Source organism: Triplophysa rosa, linkage group LG5 (genome assembly GCF_024868665.1).
Source record: "Triplophysa rosa linkage group LG5, Trosa_1v2, whole genome shotgun sequence".
NCBI classification, from domain to species: Eukaryota; Metazoa; Chordata; class Actinopteri; order Cypriniformes; family Nemacheilidae; genus Triplophysa; species Triplophysa rosa.
In genome coordinates, this window is record NC_079894.1 from 18,283,598 (window position 1) to 18,302,857 (window position 19,260).

At 38.5% G+C, this 19,260-nt stretch overlaps 1 protein-coding gene across 5 annotated transcripts in view; it reads left to right on the top strand.

Moving 5' to 3' along the window:
- The window catches only part of LOC130553811 (uncharacterized), a 167,802-nt gene that overhangs the window by 57,615 nt on the left and 90,927 nt on the right, over positions 1-19,260 (top strand). For 4 of the 5 annotated variants that reach the window (XM_057332971.1, XM_057332969.1, XM_057332973.1 and 1 more), the window contains one exon: positions 14,508-16,206. In XM_057332971.1, coding sequence (XP_057188954.1) covers positions 14,752-16,206 — 1,455 coding nt within the window. In that variant the 5' untranslated portion in view covers positions 14,508-14,751. Of the gene's footprint in view, positions 1-12,634; positions 12,700-14,507; positions 16,207-19,260 lie in introns of those variants that run through there. The other variant, XM_057332970.1, reaches the window with a different exon arrangement.

The window sequence follows — 19,260 nt, forward strand, 5'->3', positions numbered from 1 at the left end:
TAGCGAGCACCCAAGTGTAGCTGACGCAGCAGGATTTTCGACACGCGAGTATGCTAACATTCCATTTCAGCAAATGTTAGCGCTACCCTAGAGGTCTGCTCCATTCCGCACCCGCCCGCTTCCTCTGAACTTAATGTCAACCCTCTTCCCGCCCGCCCCTTGACGGTTCCGGAATAACCTACATTGTATGCTTTATTTTTTACCAGATTTTATTTTGTAATAATAACACAAATTGTGATTTTTTTAGCCATTGTTTAATCTCATGTTGATTACTGATAACGATTTTGTTAACTTTACCGTTTTCGTTATTTGTTACTGTTACTTTTTGTTATTTGTAGATGTGCTCAAATGCAAAATGCTTTGTCAAGAGGGAGCGTGAACTTCTAAGAGCACTTTTACATTGTACTCTCATAAAAACACTGAACCACTTTTTGATTTGTTAATCTGATTCGTAAAAAACTAAATTTGATCGAACTAATTCACTCAAACTTTCATATCATCACTGTCCTTCTGAAATCTTGTCCAAATTCGCTGTTTTCCAGTATGGAAAAAACACTGTACTTTTTAAATGATTACACACTGTTTTTTTAATACTTTTTATTGGTTAGATATTTGCAAAACCCAGTGACAAACATAAAGGTTGACTAATAATAATGATTTATAGCAAAGAATTAAAATCTCGAAATATGGAGATACGAGGTTTCAAAATACTTATCTCTCAAATTACTTATATGCTGCTCTTCATACTGTCGTTCATAACAAACGCACCTCCTGCTTTAGTTGGTGTCATGAAAAATTTGGCCCCCATGTGAATTGTGTCCGCCTAGGACCCAATCTAGTAGGTAGCTGTAACGCCTGATTATAAAGTTGTTATCTCGATGTGTTGTTGTATGGCTAACCGAAGCTGCGTTAGCTTCTAGCGAGCTAAATACGCTGTGTAAAATAAAAGAATTAAAATGACATGTTAAAATGTAAGTTTACGAAAAACATATAAGACGCATTTTTTGTCAAAGCTTGATGTAACATACACGGAAGTATTTTTGGTCAACATCTGCTTAACTAACAAAAAACATCACTTTTTATATTTTAAATGGTTTTATTATAATAAATAACTAAAACAGTTAGAACGAGATTTGTTTGATTTCACTACCCATAGCCTCATCTATGTACTATTAAATGAAGAATTTAGTAAAAAAGACAATAATGGTAATTTTAACTAAGTACTAGTGACAGAAATCGTAATGTAATTTTGTAAGAATTGCAATCAGGCACTAAAAAGAGTACCCATTAGAAGTTCTTTTAACCACGAAGGGTCATTAGAGGACACAATTCACAGGGGGACAGGATTTGTCATGACAATTTTCTTCCAAATTGCAACAAATATAATCAGGTCTTGTGGGAATGCTATACCGTCTTGCCACACGGGACCCTCAGGTTTGCGGGGTTAGGGTGGTTTTATCAATGTGGTTGAAGAAGGGCCTTCGGGTGTCTCACAAAACCCCAAAACAAACTTAAAATCAAATATTTTAGCACTAGTATTAAGCTGAAGAACTGCTTTGAGCTTGTTAGTTTGATCAACTCCTCTAGCATGGTTGATCCCTAAAGCCTGAATCTAACCAAAGGTAATGCTAATGGCACTGGAAAAACTACTCAAGGCTTTAGAAACCCACAGAAGTAATTTTTTATCTGGAAAGAGAGCGTGTGATACACATTCGGGTTCACATAAGATGTCAGTTTGTTCTCAGTGTTGATAGTGAGGCTATTCAAACGTCTTCCACAAAGACAATCGATCTGTGTTTGTTCAAAAAGTTTACTTTAGCCGTTCAGCTGGAGGACGTGCCCGGTGAAGTGATGCGCTTTTCACAGATGCTTCGGAGACGTGATTGTAAGTTTACTGTAGGCTACAATTAAATAGTTTGTTGTTGTATAAACTTGTGTGAGTTTAAGAGGATGGTGTGACTTAGGTAAAAAAAAAAGCTAGGTTTGTAAATGAAAAAGTTGTTGGTTCAGACCTTGTAAGAGTTAATCGATAGATTCTCACCATTGTGCCCTTGAGCAAGACGCTTTACCCCTTGCTTCACAGGGGTCTGCTCCTTTAATATACATGTACATGCTGTAAGTCGCCTCAGCTTAATGACAACACTAGCAGTTATTACATCAAAGTCATCAAAGGTCATTATTCTAGTTTTATGATACTGTCTTTTGTATTTGTAGAAGTGTTGTATTGAAAATATTGTAATTATTTGGTTTATCTCTGGAGATTCAGTTTCAAGCAAGTCTCTTGTCCAGATGAAGTTCTGAGGTGAAATACTCTAGGTGAATCTTTCAGAAAGTGCTTGTGAGGGAAGAAAAGTAAAATGTGTGAAGGCACCCTATCTTCTAAAGCAGTTTTATATTCAGCTTATACATTTATAACAAGATTCGGATGGCTTTTTAGTCTCAGGTTCACTTTTTATGTGAAAATATGTCAAAATGTGATGTGAACATAAATTATGTCTTGCCTTATCAACCACAATAATAATTACGTAAAATCACTCACTCACACACACGCACGCACGCACGCACGCACGCACGCACACACACAGAGAGAGAGAGAGAGAGAGAGAGAGAGAGAGAGAGAGAGAGAGGGCAGGAGCATTCAGGGGCCATTCAGTGAAATGTCAGCCAGTGTGCTAAAGGAATCAGATAGCTTTTTGATGTCAAGAGCCACTGAGGCAGAAGAAGAAAGACTCTCTTGATGGGCATCAGGTGTAATTTCAGCAAATGTTTCTGCACTTCCTGACTCACCACCAACTCACTGACTGTGAAGCTTTGGCATACATATGAATCCGTAAAACCAATGATTGAGCAGAAGCTATCATTATAAGACAGTTTGAAAGTCCATTTTTCTAGTAACAGGGCGGATGGAATTTAAATCCTGACCCTCCTTACCATTTATCAGAAACAACTCTGTAAGAATCATTAATTTATAATTCAAGCAGGGGTCCGAAATTAAGGCTGTCTCTTTGAAAAAAGAATATGCATAGGTTTTGATAGATACTCAAATTCCCGTGCATGTTTACCTCAGTTTAACATTTATTATACACTCTTAAAAATTAAGGTGCTTCACAATGCCATAGAAGAATCTTTTTTGTCTAAATGGTTCCATAAAGAACCTTTAACATCTGAAGAACCTTTTTGTTTCACAAAAGGCTCTTTGTGGCGAAAAAAGGTTCTTCAGATTATAAAAAGGTAAGAAAGAGATTACTTTGACTGAATGGTTCTTTGTAGAACCTAATTTGGTTCTTCTATGGCATCACTGTGAAGAACAATTAACACAGACCGGAAGTATGCAGTCCATGTGCGTGCGTTCGATGAAACGGTCTAAAAAGGACAACATAAATCATGGATCATCATGTTTTGAACAAACTTCTGGAGTCCCTGCCATGTAGTTCAGGTGAGACATCATTCTATAGACGATTTCAAAGCAACAACATAAACAAACGTTACTGCTCATGCACGTTTTTGTGGCCTGAACTTAACTTTTGGTACCCATCTGCAAAGAATAGAGTCCCTGTACATTATTTCTGAAAACAAGCAAAAGAAATAACAAGTAAATATTATTAGCTAGCAAGTTAAAAGTATGTCTAGCCAGTATTATTTTGGGTTATCAGTAGAAGAACTTTTACTTGGCTCAACTTAAATGCAACAAAGTTACAACACCCATTCAACAAATTGTTTATTTAAAAAGTGAACATACAATAAAATTAAACAAATTGTTTATTTAATAAATTATTATACAATAAAATATTAATACTAATTAATATTAATCTTTTCAAATATAAATAGTTATATTATTAGCCACTACCCAGATCGATAAACAAACACAGACTGGAGGTTAATTTCGGGCCAGGCACTTGCATCCGATGAAACCATTTCTAAGCGGAACTTTTTATTTTATTTTAACTCAAATATTTGTGTTGAATCAAATATGCAAATAGTTTCATTAGTGATCTCAGACATTACTCCCAGACATTTGTATTTAAGCCTGTCATTTTTTTCTCAGTCAATGCTGTCTTGGCTGTAAAGGCAAAAAGTTCAATTTGGACCCTACAAACACATCACATGCCCAAAGGTTTCTCATCTAATTTTTTTTCTATTTCCTAACAGCCTTGCACCGTTTGTTCTGAATTATTAAAAGCTCAGTAATGTATGTGAATACTGATTGTGTTATTAATGAGGTACTTATGACAGTAGGGTCAGAGCGAGGCTGTGTTACGCATTTTTCTACTGTACGATCAGCCCTGAGGAGCCATCAGCAGTAATCAGATTACCAGTGCTGAGCTTTCTCCAGTTGTGTTGTGATGTGGGAGGCAGATTGATTGTCTTTTATAGTCTGTTTTGTAACAGGCCTCTGCTCTCTCCGAGTGTTGGAGGTTGGCTGTTTATTTTTCTAGCGCTTGTCCCGTTTCATCTGCAGATATGGCGTTATGAAGTGGACATACCAAGACCCCTTTTTGTATTTTGTATAGAAAATTATTATTCTATTTTATTACTCCAGATAGGAACCTCCCTGAATTGGACTTATGTTGTCTTTTATTTGAACCTAAACAGTAGATCATGCCATCTTTCTATCAACCCACTCTTTAGATGTTTATGATTTTTTCTTCCTCTCTTCTTCAAGCCTGTTTCCCCGGTGTCCCCTGAGAACCAACATTTTGAAAAGCACAGGCCCCCCACCCCACCAACACCCCGTGCTGGCACAACCACGGCATACCAATCAGCAGTTTAGCAATATTACCTCTGGTAAAATGCAAACGTAGGAGGATTAATTTTACTCATTCAGAACATATACGTTTGCATTTTCGCAAACAGAATGCCTGGTGCTTTATCCCTCAGTGCCCTGCCGGTTCTCTTTCATTACTCTACCTCTCAGATCTCCTGTTTCAGACTCTTGTGAACGAGGGAAAGCCGAATCTCTCAAAGTCATTTTTGTATTTTTTGCTGCTGAAGGTCTCGCATGCGGGGGCACCTGCAGTCACCGCACAACATTAGTTTGCCTATATTTGTAGGAGGAACACCTTCTTCTAGAGAGAGGTAATAAGGAGGCAAAGACTGGATTTATTTTGCTCTTTCCCTTTTGGTCCAGCTAGACTCTTCCCTGGAGCAGTACAGCGGCCGAGGGAAACAAAAAAAAAAACATAATTTATTTTTTCTGACGTGTGTGGGAGCCTGCGCTGCCTTGCATGTGTTTCTGATGTGAAATCAAGTGTGTTTTTAAGAGTAGGTGTTTTTTGAGATAAATTATAGCTTGTAGCTGTGTTTCAAAAACAAGTGAGCGGCCTACATAGGCAGCTGCCTTATAAGGGAGCATTGTGGTGGTTATGGGACATAATGAGGATTTAGAACGCATGGAAAAGATAACGCAAATAAATCAAGTATAAAGAATAATTGGAAACAACTAATCATTTTTATTCACACACAACATGATACAACACTTTACAGTATCTAAAATTGCAAAATTGGTATCTTTTGTTTCTCTATCGCCATATGTTTAAAAAATTAAACTTCAGACTTTTTCATGTGGGTCAAATGACATCAAAACGACTTTTTCGAAAATCAAAATCATATTCAACAGCTTAACCTACAGTATAAATTATCATTATAGACTGTTTCATCGGATGCGCACGCTTGGACTGCAGTTAACTTCCGGCCTGTGTTTGTTTATCGGGCTAGTGTCTAATGATATAGCCTAACTATACATATTTAATTTAATTTATGTTAATATTCATTTATATTATTATATTATTGTATAATAATTGTAGTAATAAATGATTCGTTGAATGGATCCTGTAGTTTTGAAGCATTTAAAGAAGGCAGTAGGGCTGCAGCTATCGATTATTTTAGTAATCGAGTATTCTACTGATTTTTCCATCGATTAGTCGGGTATTCGGATAATAAGTACTTTTTCTTTATTAAAAAGCAATACTAAATATACAAGAGAAAATAAGACAGGTCTCTTAAAATGAACAACTCATTTGTTTCCTTTTTAGAAAAATTAACATATTTATTGCTGAAATTGCATACATTAATATCTGTGAAAACTAAACCCATTTACTACATTCCATTGCCATATTAAATTCAAAATGCAATATAGGCCTAATACAAATGAATAAATAAGAAACATTAATAAAAATAGAAAGAATAATTTCCAAGGTAAACAACTAACGTCATCTTATGCATGATGCATTTAGTTTATCTGAATTAGTTTTAGTTTATTTTTTACTATTAAATAGTAATATATTTGTCCACATAAAAATACTGAGTTAACTGGACTTATATTTTGGCAGGTCGTTGGAAGACGCTTATTTTTTAGTGTGTTAGCTTCACTCAGTAAAATGTTCTGAAATAAACTCTCAGAGCAACTCTGAAGATGAAGTTCATGTCCTCATAAAGTGCAGTTCATTCACACACTATTTCTTGCAATATTTGGACGTGCGTATACTAATGTTGCGGCTGAATACGCCTACTTACCTACTATGTAGTAGAAGAAAACAGTACTTGTACAGAGTAGTATGTCCGAATCGTCAGTATTCATAAAAAGTAGGCGAGAAATTCCCGGATGGTTTACTGGTTATGCCCAGATTTAGAAGTACTCAGCGATGGATACTTGAGATACATCTATATCCCATGAGCCCACGGGACAGAATACCACGCACAGCCCACAAAACAGTCTCAGCCGACTTTCATGTACAATTAAACATGTTGTTAATTATTGTAAAGCTAATGTAACATTAACATTGACCTTGCTTTGTTCTTAAATTGACCGTGAGAAGAACAGATGAGGAGAAAGTGAAAGTTAAACGAGAGCGTGGTCGGATAACATTTGGATAACGACCAAAACATACTTGGCACATAAAAAAACACCACAGAAGAGATTTACTCAGGTTGGTTTTAATACTATAATAGAATGCATATTAGAGCAACGTATCTACGTGAGAGACATCAACCAATAGGCAGAATACAGACAAAAGAATAATTAGCAACAGTTTACAGTCAAGCATGTTTCTGTTACAAAAAGAACATTCCATTGGCATAATCATTCCTCACAATGGGAAGTGTGGATGGGCCTGTTATTGCCGAAATTAAACTGAGAAAATGCATCGCAAAATCACAAAGCTGTTGTATTCCTTTTAATTGTTTACTTTTATCAAAAGCATATAGCCCTACAAGGTAAAAAGCTCTGAATGTGCTGTACTTGAAGAAAATTGAAAGCTTTGTCTCATGTGTTGTTTACTTGTACAAAACCCATTTTACGGTGTTAACGCAACCTGTCTCTCATAACTTAAGTTGTTGCGCTTGTCATTACATCACATGGCTAATCTCTGGCCCACACTCCAGTACAGTAGGTGGCTGATATGCACCTCAAATGTAAGTTGCCACCCGCCTTGAAAAGGTACAGAAGAAGAATTACGTCACATGATCACGTCAATATGGCGTACGACGGCCGGATCGCATTCATACTACACGCATTCGGGTAAAACAGTACGTACCCATTTAGCTCTTGTTACTGAAATTGAGTACCTACTCATTAAGTATGCCATTTCGGATTCAGCCACTTTCTCTTTTCCAATCACATAGAGGTGGGCGGACCTAGTACAAATAGTCTCTGCCAACAAGGCGGGCTATTTGTACTCAGTGTAAATAGACACTCCGTTTAAGGAAACCGTATAGGAGATTGACATCTAGCGGTTGAGCTTGGTATCACAGTCTAAATACAACATATTGGAGGGGAAAGTTTAGCCAAGTAACGTTTCTACACGTTTTTTTTGCTTGTTATTATAAATAATCTACAGGCACTCTATTATTTGCGAATCCAGTCCACGAACATGCACAGTAATGTTTGTTTATGTTGTCACTTCGAAACCGTCTATAATCTTATAATTTCTTTATAAACTATTTTTTGTTTACTTTTAAGCACATATTTATTTGTGATAATTTTGTTTGATTTCTCTCATCTTGTCTGCCTTTCAAATGTTTTATTTCCACAGAGTACAGTGCATTATGGGATTGTGTTCTGCACAAAGGATACACGCCATGCTGCCTTACAATTTGGCCCAACTAAAGCGTCTTAGGAGGCAGAATAATTACGTTGACTACAATTTGGAACAGCTTTCGCCTCTTACGCTCTAAAATGCTGCCTCTGTAGACAGCCCGCTAGGTTTTGGAACAGAGCAATTATGTAGCACAATACAAAAACGAGCATGTATGTTTATGAAGAGGGTTTCTGAGAGAGGAACCGTGTTTTGTGGCTAGATGGTATGGATGCGAGAGCGAAATAAATAGCGGAGATGGGGTACGGAGGGGAAGCGTAATTAAAATTTTCAGTCTCGTTAAGTTGGTGACAGCCTTCACCGCACCACAGCTCCCAGCGATCAATGAGAAAGATCTGCCTGTAATACTAACCAACCAAGAGACTCCTAAGCCCGGGGAAAGGAAAAATTAATTAAAAATATTTATGGCCCCAATTAATCAGTTCAGTGAGATACTCTGATTGTCCCGGGGGTGTATGGGCGCGTGTTGCGTGAAGCGAAAGGAAAGTCGAAAATGATTTCGCATCCCGTTCGGCGCGCCGCACGCACATTTGGCTTAAGTAAGAGACTGCTCTCTGCACCTTTAGCTACCTGGAAGCCGCACACTTTTACCTTGCATTGATTCCTCTTAACAGCCTTGGAGAGACCACATAGTCACTTGGGCATTGTGCAATTTTTGTCTCACACATACACACATGCCGTTCTTGTTGAGCAGGTTTACATTCCCAATGCAGAAGTGACTGTATCAATACGCTGGTTTGGTCTGTGCTGCCAGCCTGTTGCCCCGGTGTCTATAATACCCAAGTGAACAAGCCGCCTGCATTTACACCCATCGCATGGGCGCGAGTCGTTATTGGATTGGCAAAAGTGTGATTAGAGTTTAGTAGAGCTATTAGTTTGCTGAGTTTGCTTACCTTACAGCTTAATTCTTCTCCATTCTTCAAGTTGGTTACAGCTGTATTGATTTCCTCCCTAGGAAAAGTTAGGCTCTTTACAGCTTTTTGTAGCCTAAGGAACGGAATCTTTTCTATCAAGTAATTTTAAAGGAATAGTTCACCCAAATATAAACATTCTGTTGTAATTTACTCACTCTCATGCCATCCCAAAATAAACTTTGTTCAAACACAGAGTTTTTTTCCTAATTAAAAATATACAAGAAACAAATCCACCCATATTATAATGAAAATTACTCCAGTGGGTTAATAAATATCTTCTGAAGTCGAACCACAGGTGTGTTTTAAATTTCAATTTCTTTCATTTGTCACGTATGTAACCATACACAGTATGATGTGTGGACATTTTTTTAAAAATGTTTATTTTTAATGATTATAAGAAAGTGTATGTGAAGAATCTACATTAGCAATACGAAAGGAAAATATATATGAACATGAATCGAATATATATGACTGTAAATCGTATTATATTGTATTGTCATTGTGTTAAATGTCTGTACTAGAAGCTTCCAACACCAAAGAAAATTCCTTGTGTGTGCAAGCACACTTGGCAATAAAGCTCTTCTGATTCTGATTCTGATGAATATAAACTGTATGTGAATATATAAGAAAAATATACAGTATATACATATATGCATGTGGACGTGAATATTAAGATTACATAACAACGAATAGCAACACCAACACACTGGCAAAATGTAAATGTAAAATGCTGTATGTAAAACGATGAATACTGTGAGCATATTTAGCTAAATTCAAACCAAAATCAGCACTAAATTCAAATATGATGACAAGATAACTCTGAATCTCGTTGGTTCTTATGTATCTTGTGATCAAAATTCATATGACAATTATTGAAATTGAAGTTAGTGCTTTTTTGTTTCATCTTCGCTAATATGCTCATAATATGAATTGTTTTTTAATTGTTTACTGAATAAAGGAAGACGTATTCATCTGAGATGAGATATTTTCAGTGAACTATTCCTTTGAAAGTTAATCGTAGACAGTTCAAGACACCTGATAAGGATCCAAATATTCCATAATATACTATGATATAATGCTTTTTCTCTGCTAAAATAGTGTGCTTTACTTACAGGAGAACTCTCCGGTGTGTATTCATTTCTTCAGGTCGAAATTGTAAATCACATAAGAGCTTTTGCCACTACCTGCAAAAAAGCAGCTTATCATATAGATGGATGGGAAAATAGATTGAACGAAATAAGCAAAGACATTTTGTGCCAGTTATAATTCTCTATGCAGATGCTTTAGGGACCACAGCTTGAAAACAATGTTATTAAGGTATGCTTTTAAATGTAGCCAATGTGGTTACTTGTCATTTAGCAGACACTTTATCCCCAAAGTAACACTACTATAATTGGATAGACACTGTGCCCAGAGACACGGTGCAGAGGTGGTGTTAAGAGCACTAGTCAGGGGCACAGCGAGGTTAAGTGTCTTACTCAAAGGCACAACAGTGGTAGAGCAGGAGTGCCGTCACAGAACCTCTCCGTAGGGACGCTCCTTCTTGGAAACAAATCAGCAACCTTTGTGTTGACAGCATGGTCTCTGTAACTATAGACTGGAGCCACTTTCCCACCTACTATTGCATTAGATAGGTCATTTGTACGGCTCTGCAGCTACTTTAGATTACGCCTGCCTTGCCTATAATAGTGGAAAAAACCCAGTGGACCAGTTCCAATCTAATGAATCTAATCTAAGGAAACTGTCACTGCTAGCAAGATGATTTCAGTGGCTCTGCAATTTTGCTTCTGTGTAGTTTTCTGTTAAAGTCATTGCGCAAGAATCTATCAGCAGTTTTCAATCAACAGTCTGCATGAATGATTTGTAAGATTGGAACTTCGTCTGTTGTTTAAGGTCCAAAAATGGCTTTGTTTGTGCTGAAAGTAATATTTCACCCAAATTATTACACTATTATTTTTAAGTGGAAGACGAAAGGAAATTTTGGGTAACTCTTTCACAGGTATTGTTTTATAATGCATGTCAAGTATCCAAAGAAAAAGTATTAAAAAGTGCTTGTCAACTTTGACAACATGTTTTTTTTAATGTTTTTTTGACAGTTTGTTGCTATAAGCTCACGTTTATCAGAACTGTGGGTCTTTCAGAACTCATCGTCTTTGTAATTCCCTTTTCATCTTATACAGAATAAAACTGAGTATCCAATCCAGTCCACTTTATTTATATAGCGCAATTTTAACAACACATGGTTTCCAAAGTGCTGTACAAGCAATAAAACAAAATAAATAGATAACACAATAGAAGCACCATAAAATATGAAGTACACAGTAAAAGAAGATGAAAAAATATGCATGTATACACATAAAATCAACACTCTACCTGGTGTCAAAAGCCAAAGAAAAAGGTGGGTTTTAAAGGGGTCATATGGCAGAAGTACGTGTTTTTCTGTGTTTTTGGTGTGTTATAAGTTGCCCATGCATGTGTTAGACACGTAAAATTGCACAAATGAAAGTGTGGGAACAAAAGATGCATTCTATCTAAAAGCGAATGCTCAACCAGACTTGCCTGAAACGCCTCGTGTAACCACACCCCTGCGAATCTACGTAACTTCGTAACATGTTTTGACTAAGACCGCCCAAATCTACACGTAGTTAAGGTGGGCGTAATTGTAAATCTCATTGTATCGCCTGTCAGTACAATTGCTTTGGAACCTGATGTTCCAAATATGGTAAGAGGCGTTACATTTCCGTGAAATGCTTGCAGTATTTGACCAATCACTACGCACTGGTTAACTGGCCAATCATATCACACCTCGCTTTTCAGAGCGATGAGCTTTGTAAAAAATCTGCGCGTTTCAGAGAGGCGGGGCAAAGAGGAGATACAAACATGCACGGTATGTGGAAAATACAACATTTTTTAAACTTTAAATGGTGTATACACATTGCGTTACATCTAAAACAAACTATAATATTCGTTTTAGCCGTGCAATATGACTCCTGTAAGAAGTGTTTTAAAATGAGACAGAGAAGAGGCCTGTCTAGTGTAGAGCGGCAGTCCATTCCAAAGTTTTGCAACGGCAACCGCTCAATCCCCTCTTAGCTTAAGCCTAGCTTTAGGCACTGTCAGGAGCAGCTGGTCAGCTGACCCGAGAGATCGGCTAGGGGTGTAGGGGTGCAGCAGCTCAGAGAGGTAAGGTGGGGCAAGGCCATTCAAGGCTTTAAAAGCAAATAAAAGAATTTTAAAATGAATCCTAAAATGAACGGGCAGCCAGTGCAGTGAGGCTAAAATCGGTGAAATGTGCTCATACTTGCTTGTGCCAGTTAAAAGGCGTGCAGCAGCATTTTGTACCAGTTGAAGACGAGCAATAGATAACCCACTAACCCCCATATAAAGTGCATGAGTATGAGACAAGAAGTTGAGTAAATAATGGCAAAATCTATTTTTGACTGAACTATTCTCCGCCACGGATTCGTAAGCAGCTGCTTTTCTATTTACTGTAGAAATAAGCTGCCGGATTGATGTGGATCTCAATGTAACATGCTAACGTGTTTTCGTTTGTGTAATCTATAAGAATCACCTGTGAGAATCTCCGTTTCAGATTCGTTTAGTCTGGAATCAGTACAGACGCCAGACAGATGTCAATCGCGGTGTCACTGGGGAGATTGGCTGATTGATCGAGGCGAGTCTGAGCTCCGAAGGTGAGAGAGGTTAAAGCACAATCGTGATTGACGTGGAGGTAACCAAAGCAAAGGAGAGAGACCCAGGAGAGAGCATATTAAAACAATACTGTGAAATGGAAAGAGAGAGAGAGAGACAGCGAGAGAGACAGGTGGTGTGTGGGAAGAAGTGATGAAAGAGAAAATAAAATGGGGACAGAAGCTTTTAGGAGATGGAAGGAATATCTGTTAGAAGGAATAAAGAATTGTGTGAATGGGGGGAGGAGGAGAAACTCAATGGATACGTGGGGTTTGGAGATCCTCTGGAGAAACGCAGATCGAGTGGCAGTGTTGACAAGGTCTCAGCACATCACCACTGTGTTCTCATGTCACACAACATTTACTGAGGTTGTACTTAAGATGTTCATTATTCTTTATGAACACAACTCGCACGACAGTTCCACATTGTTCGTGTCTACACAGATTAGACAGCCACATTCAACATCACCCTTTAAAATTGTTGCGGTTCTTAATGTGTTGTGGTGGAATTAGCGTAATTTTCTGGGTAATTGCAAAATCAGTCTTGAAATTATGCATCACCAACTTTCCATTGGAGAAGATCACTTCATTGTATGCTCGAAGACTCTCGCTTGTTCCAACAAAGAACAAAATATATTTTTAAAGGTGCTGAGTGGCATTTACCGAAAGGAATCAATGACCTCAGTAAGGACATGCCTGAATAGATTTTTACCCGTTTTACCCGGTATCTGGCCTTCCAAGAGATCAAACCAAACACTGATGCTACAAATTGTTGAGGTGGGACCACCTGTGTGTGTGTGTGCAGGTTAATCTACATTTGTGTGGGCCAAATGTCTTCAGTAATACAGTGAATTATCTTTACAACCGATTTGTGAGGACATTTTAATGGTCCTCACTAAATAAAAAGGCTCATAATCGGTCAAATACATTAAATCTAATGTCTTGCACATGTTTGTGTGATTATTAGGTTTAGGTGTTGGGGTAGGGTTAGGTTTAGGGGATAGAATATATCTTAAGCCTGATATAAATTAAATCGACGGAAAAGTCTATGGAATGTCCCCACTAGTATAGCAATATAAACGTGTGTGTGCGTTTAAAGACACTAAAGTACAAAATACCAAACCTAATATATACAGTATTGGAACTATAACAGCCATTTGCCATCTGTCTTATTAATTTATGCTCTCATGAGTTTTTTCAGTGTGTTGTTGTACCTCAATATACTGCAGTTTCAAGTAATTAACCAGTTGGCTTATCAAATGTCCATTTAATGTACATTAGGCAGATTAAATTGTGTACCATGGTGTAATGTATTTCTGTTTTTCAACCTCTATGGGGTTTAATTTGTCACTCTCCTCGCTCTGTCCGTGCTTGATTGGTTGAAGCATTTGCCCAGAAGAGAATGACACCGCCAACGCCACTAACTTTCTAAATTGTCTGTAAATGCTATATATTTATAAATAATTTGACGGAAGTGGTCCTGACTTAACTCAAGCTTCCCACATGAATTCCTCTTATGTCAGAGCATGTGAGCTATCCACCAGGCTTCCTTATCTGATATGGCAAAAAATTGTATAACACAATGTTTCTATAGCCTTCTAATGATGCTTGAAACATCTGACATCAACCATCAGCCATGGTGGCTCACGGTGAAGTTCAATGATGATGCCAGTATTACTGTCTTGCGATTACTCATAAGTTAATGAATCAGCCTGACTGTGTGTTCTGCTACCTTGCTTGTCGTTCCACTTTTAATTAACATACTGCAATGATTAAAGTTTTAACTTAATTATCTTTATCTTTTCTCTCAGGGCATCCAACCCTCTGCGGAAAACTGAGTAAAACATTTTGCTGGAACGAAAACACAGAACTCAGCTAGATAGAGCAAGATACAAGTGAAAAAAGAGCAACCGATGCTGTATGAAGCTGTGTGATGGAGGAATAGCTGAAGAGGAACCGAAGTGATAAGACTAGAAGAAAGAATGAAGACCGATGGGAAGCGAACACTTCTTCGTACCAGTTGTCATTTGAATTAGTGCATCACAATCAGGCAACATGATTGACAGGCGACTGCTCCTATTGATGTCCCTCTGTCTTGTAGGAGGCGCGAGTGTCACTAAGATTGTTCAGAGGAGGGGAGTGAGTTCAGTTCACGCCCAGTTGCATGGGGCAACTGACCAGTGGGATGGAAGTTTGGAGAGGAATGGAAATACAATGACGAGACTCAAAGAACTGATCAGTCCTGAGAGCATTGAAGAGCAAATTACAGCTCACCAGAGCCTTGGGGCTTCTGCCTTCAAGGAAAATTTTATTGGGTTTAATGCTAAATCACCTGTGCAAACACATGAAAACTCTGATGATGCGGATGTAAAACTACAAGCCGTAGACGGCTCTAAAGATCTGTTAGAGCTGAAAAAGAGCAGAAATAACACCAGGAGAAGTGATGTTTTTTCTAAAAATGGACAAACTGATAAATGGATCCCAATGCATCACAAGGCAGCATCTGGCTTGCACTTTAACAGAACCAGATTTAGAAATCTTTCAAGATCCAGAATGAGTTTGAATTGGGCCATTCACACTACAGCGGGTACAAAGGTAGTCACTCCAGATTCACCTCGGAAATTGAACCTGACTGGAAGCTATGGTGTATTAAAACTAATATCTAAAGACAACCTTGTGCGGATTGTAAATTCCCAGCTTCAGAGTGTGCCAGGTCTTATTATTCCAAGCAAAATTAGTCACAGTAGGAAAAGGGATTTGATCAACATGGATCACACCCAAATGGATGCGGTCAAAATGAAGAAGCAAGAACTTTATAACTCGGATAACCAGACCCTTACAAATTCCAGTCTCAATCCAGATCAAACTCTTCACACTCTCTGGAGGCCACATAACGGATTCAATCTGGATGTAGGCGAGGGGGATCGAAAAACTGAGATAAGAGGTGCAGCCGGCACTGCTTCGTGGAAGTACAAACACTTCACGACTCGCATAGCTTCAACTCCCCAAAGCGAGGTCATGCCCAGCACAGAGACAAATCCACTTCCTGGTCAGACTGATGCTCCCACAGCGTTTCATATGGGCATATCACACACTTCTTCTCACATGGACTCGGGACATCTGTCTGGCGACACTTTAAGCTCTCTAACGGAGAGGACTCTTGAAGTTAAAAGGGAATTAGATCAGAGTGCTCATGTCCCTTTCAGTGTCACTCAGAATCCATTGATTAAAATTCCAGAACCTGTTGAAGGCAGCCATGTCCTAAAACTACCCCCAGATCCACAATGGAGGAGAACGGGTTCAGAGGAAAGTGGAGGAATGACTGTGGACTCTCGCCCTGGCAAAGGTGGATGTGGCCTTGTATTCCAGGAAATGGATGAGAATGAAGATAAGGAGCAAAACCAACAGAAGCCTGAGACCTTGCGATCTAGAAGAAGACGAAGCTGGATCTGGAACCAGTTCTTTGTCATCGAGGAGTATGCCGGCCCTGAACCCGTGCTCATCGGAAGGGTAAGGACAAGGCTCATTTGATTTAACACATACAAGCATGGTGTCTCTCAGTCCCTCTTAGAAAAAGTGCTTTTCGATTGGTCGCATTCAGGTTTTAATAGATATCGATTACCTATATATCTAAATTGCCAGCATTCCCAATCGAACAACGATGTGAGATTAATCAATTTGGCATGGGAACATTCGCGATCGCTAACCAATACGACCCTCACAAGACAGCCAATTGAAAAAAAAGCGCACTTCACTCCACGCGTGACTGAAAAAGTCTCTCGCAGCACATTGTGACTGGATGTTTATCACACCACTGATCTTAATGGCATTAGTCAGATTATCTTAGTCTTTTTTCTTACTGTCTTTGTCAATTTGAATCCCGAGGAAGCCGCGCTCTGCAAGTCACAGAATAATGTTTCAATCAGCCTCTTAATCAGCCACTGATTCTACTCTGTTAAAGCTAAAGTGTGTGCTGTGTCGAACAGTCAGAAGCTTATGGGGGTGTAAAAATCCTACCCACTGTTCTATGTGTCATATCTTGTTATTGACCCAGTGTAGGAGCCATCTTGAGGGTCAAAAAGTCTAAAACTGGCCTCATGTACCATTAAAACACTGGACACACCTACCAATTTATCTTTGTTACATTTTTTTCCACATTTTTAGAATAGTAGTGAAGTCATCAGAACTATTAAATAACAAATTGAATTATGGGAATCATGTAGTGACCAAAAAATCTTTTATATTTTAGATTCATTTACATTTATTAATATGCATTTTTTACATTAAAGGGCTAGTTCACACAAAAATGAAAATTCTGTCATCATTTTCTCAACCACTTGTCATTTCGAACCTGTATGACTTTCTTTCTTCTGCAGAACACAAAAGAAGATATTTTAAAGAATGTTGGTAACCGAACAATGGCGGTACCCATTGACTTGCATTGGTTTTGTGTCTATACAATAGAAGTTTGGTTACCAACATTCTTCAAAATATCTTCTTTTGTGTTCTGCGAAAGAAAGAAAGTCATACAGGTTTGCAATGACATGGAGGTGAATAAATGATACATTTTTTGGGTGAAGTATCCCTTTAAGGTAACAATTGCAACAATGATCAGCTATATACAAATACTTAGGTGTGTCCAGGATTTTTCCCGGTATACCGTAGAATTTGAATTTGTTATATCATAGTCACTTTCTTTTTTCCTCTGCCTGAGCTGTTGCTGAATGACTGGAGAAAGCGGTGGGGTAATACGTTGAAGTAAATGAATGATGATGATTCTGTGTGTTTGCCGGAGGCAGTCAGACAACACTGTGGGGATAGAAATCCCTCTTGCATGCTCTTCTGGGACCGCCTTTCTTTCTGTGAGTTTGTTCCTCTAGCATTTAATGGAACCCCGTGCTGTTAATACCCAGCTTCTTACCCACATACATCCACCCAATAGTTTTAGACACATTTGATCACTGCGCTTCAAATGGAATGGCTGTTTAGAGCGGGTAAGAGGACATTGATCTTCATTAAGGAGAAGGAGCAAAGCTGGCGAGAGAAAGAATAGGGGAAGTAGAAGAATAAGAATGCCTTAGGTGCTGGTGTCCATTGGCACAGATGGACAGTCCACTATGTCATTAGAGCCAATATGGTGTACTTAAAGGTGGGGTGTCCGATTTCTCTTAGCCGTTGTTGATGTTCAAATCACCAAAACAAACATACCCCTACCCCCATCTTTCGCTTTCGTCAGCGCTCGGCTCGGCTAATGTCCGTCCTGTGCACCGTGCACCTTACTGCTGATTGGCTACAAGGTTGTTTTGGTACTTGGCCCGACTCAGTTGTCTAAAGCATTATTCGGAAATCGGTTACCCCGCCTTTAACAGGTGGCAGTGCAGTCGCTGTCAGGCCCTGCACGCTGAGCATTCTTCACGCTGTCTATCACTAGGGCCGAATGGGTCTGGAGCACACGCTTAATGCTATTATAAGTTTTAATGCTCTTACGGATGTGTAAGCTTGCCGCTTCGGCCCTATTTGCGATTCAGACGCACGTTGGCGACGCCTTATAACTGAGATGATTATGATTTAATAAAGAGCTGAAGTGAACTCCGCAGCCCTGCAGCAAATGTGCAGAATACTACAGCATACTCAATCTACGGCATGAAGCTAATCACAGACTCAGTGATTGCATTTCTGCGCTGCCTTATACTGTATACTTAAAGCACGTCTATAATATTATATAGTCTGAAGTGAGGTTAGGTAACATCAATTATATGTACGTTAAATGATAATCAAAGTGTTTTTGTGTTTATTTCAAAGGATTAATTTCCTAGCCGTAGTGATATATGCAGGGATTTTGTAATGACGGCATACTCTCCTCTGTAATTCCATAATGATCGTGTTTGCATTTTAATGCATGAACATAAATTAACGCATCGTATGAATCCTTAAAGTAATGCCAGGGAGTGAACCAAAGGGAAATAAATTCACACTGTATTGTATAAACTTATGACAGCTTTATGCCGGTCTGGAAAAAACTCCCTAGACCTTCTAACGAGCATAATTGGCATGCACAAAATTAAGGTGTCGTGATTGAGTTTAGGTTCACGTGAGGATGATTAGAAGCAATATTTTAAGCGCTTGCGAACACTATAATGCCTCTGTGTTTGTGTGCTGAGGTTGTGCTGTTGCCTGTGATTATCTGTTTACATTTTTTAGCCCGTCCCCCTCCTCTGAATTTTGTTTGATTGGGTTTGATTTGAAACGCACTGGTTTACAACTCTATTGCATCCAATTTCACCGTTTGTTTGGCATAAATTTTACTATTTCATGTTGCATGTGAGTGGAAATATTGTGTAAAAGGAGAATGCAAGTCAACCAAGAGCTGAATGTATAGAATGTATTAACCAGGTGTGTAAAGGACTTAAGTAACTGTACTTTATCACTATACTCTGGTATTTTTTGTGCTCAGTTATGTGTAGAGAGTTGATATTATCTTATTTTCTGGGAAGCATATTAATATCATTTGTAGATTCTGAAGGAAATTACTAAATCAATTAATAGGACCATTAAACATATCTT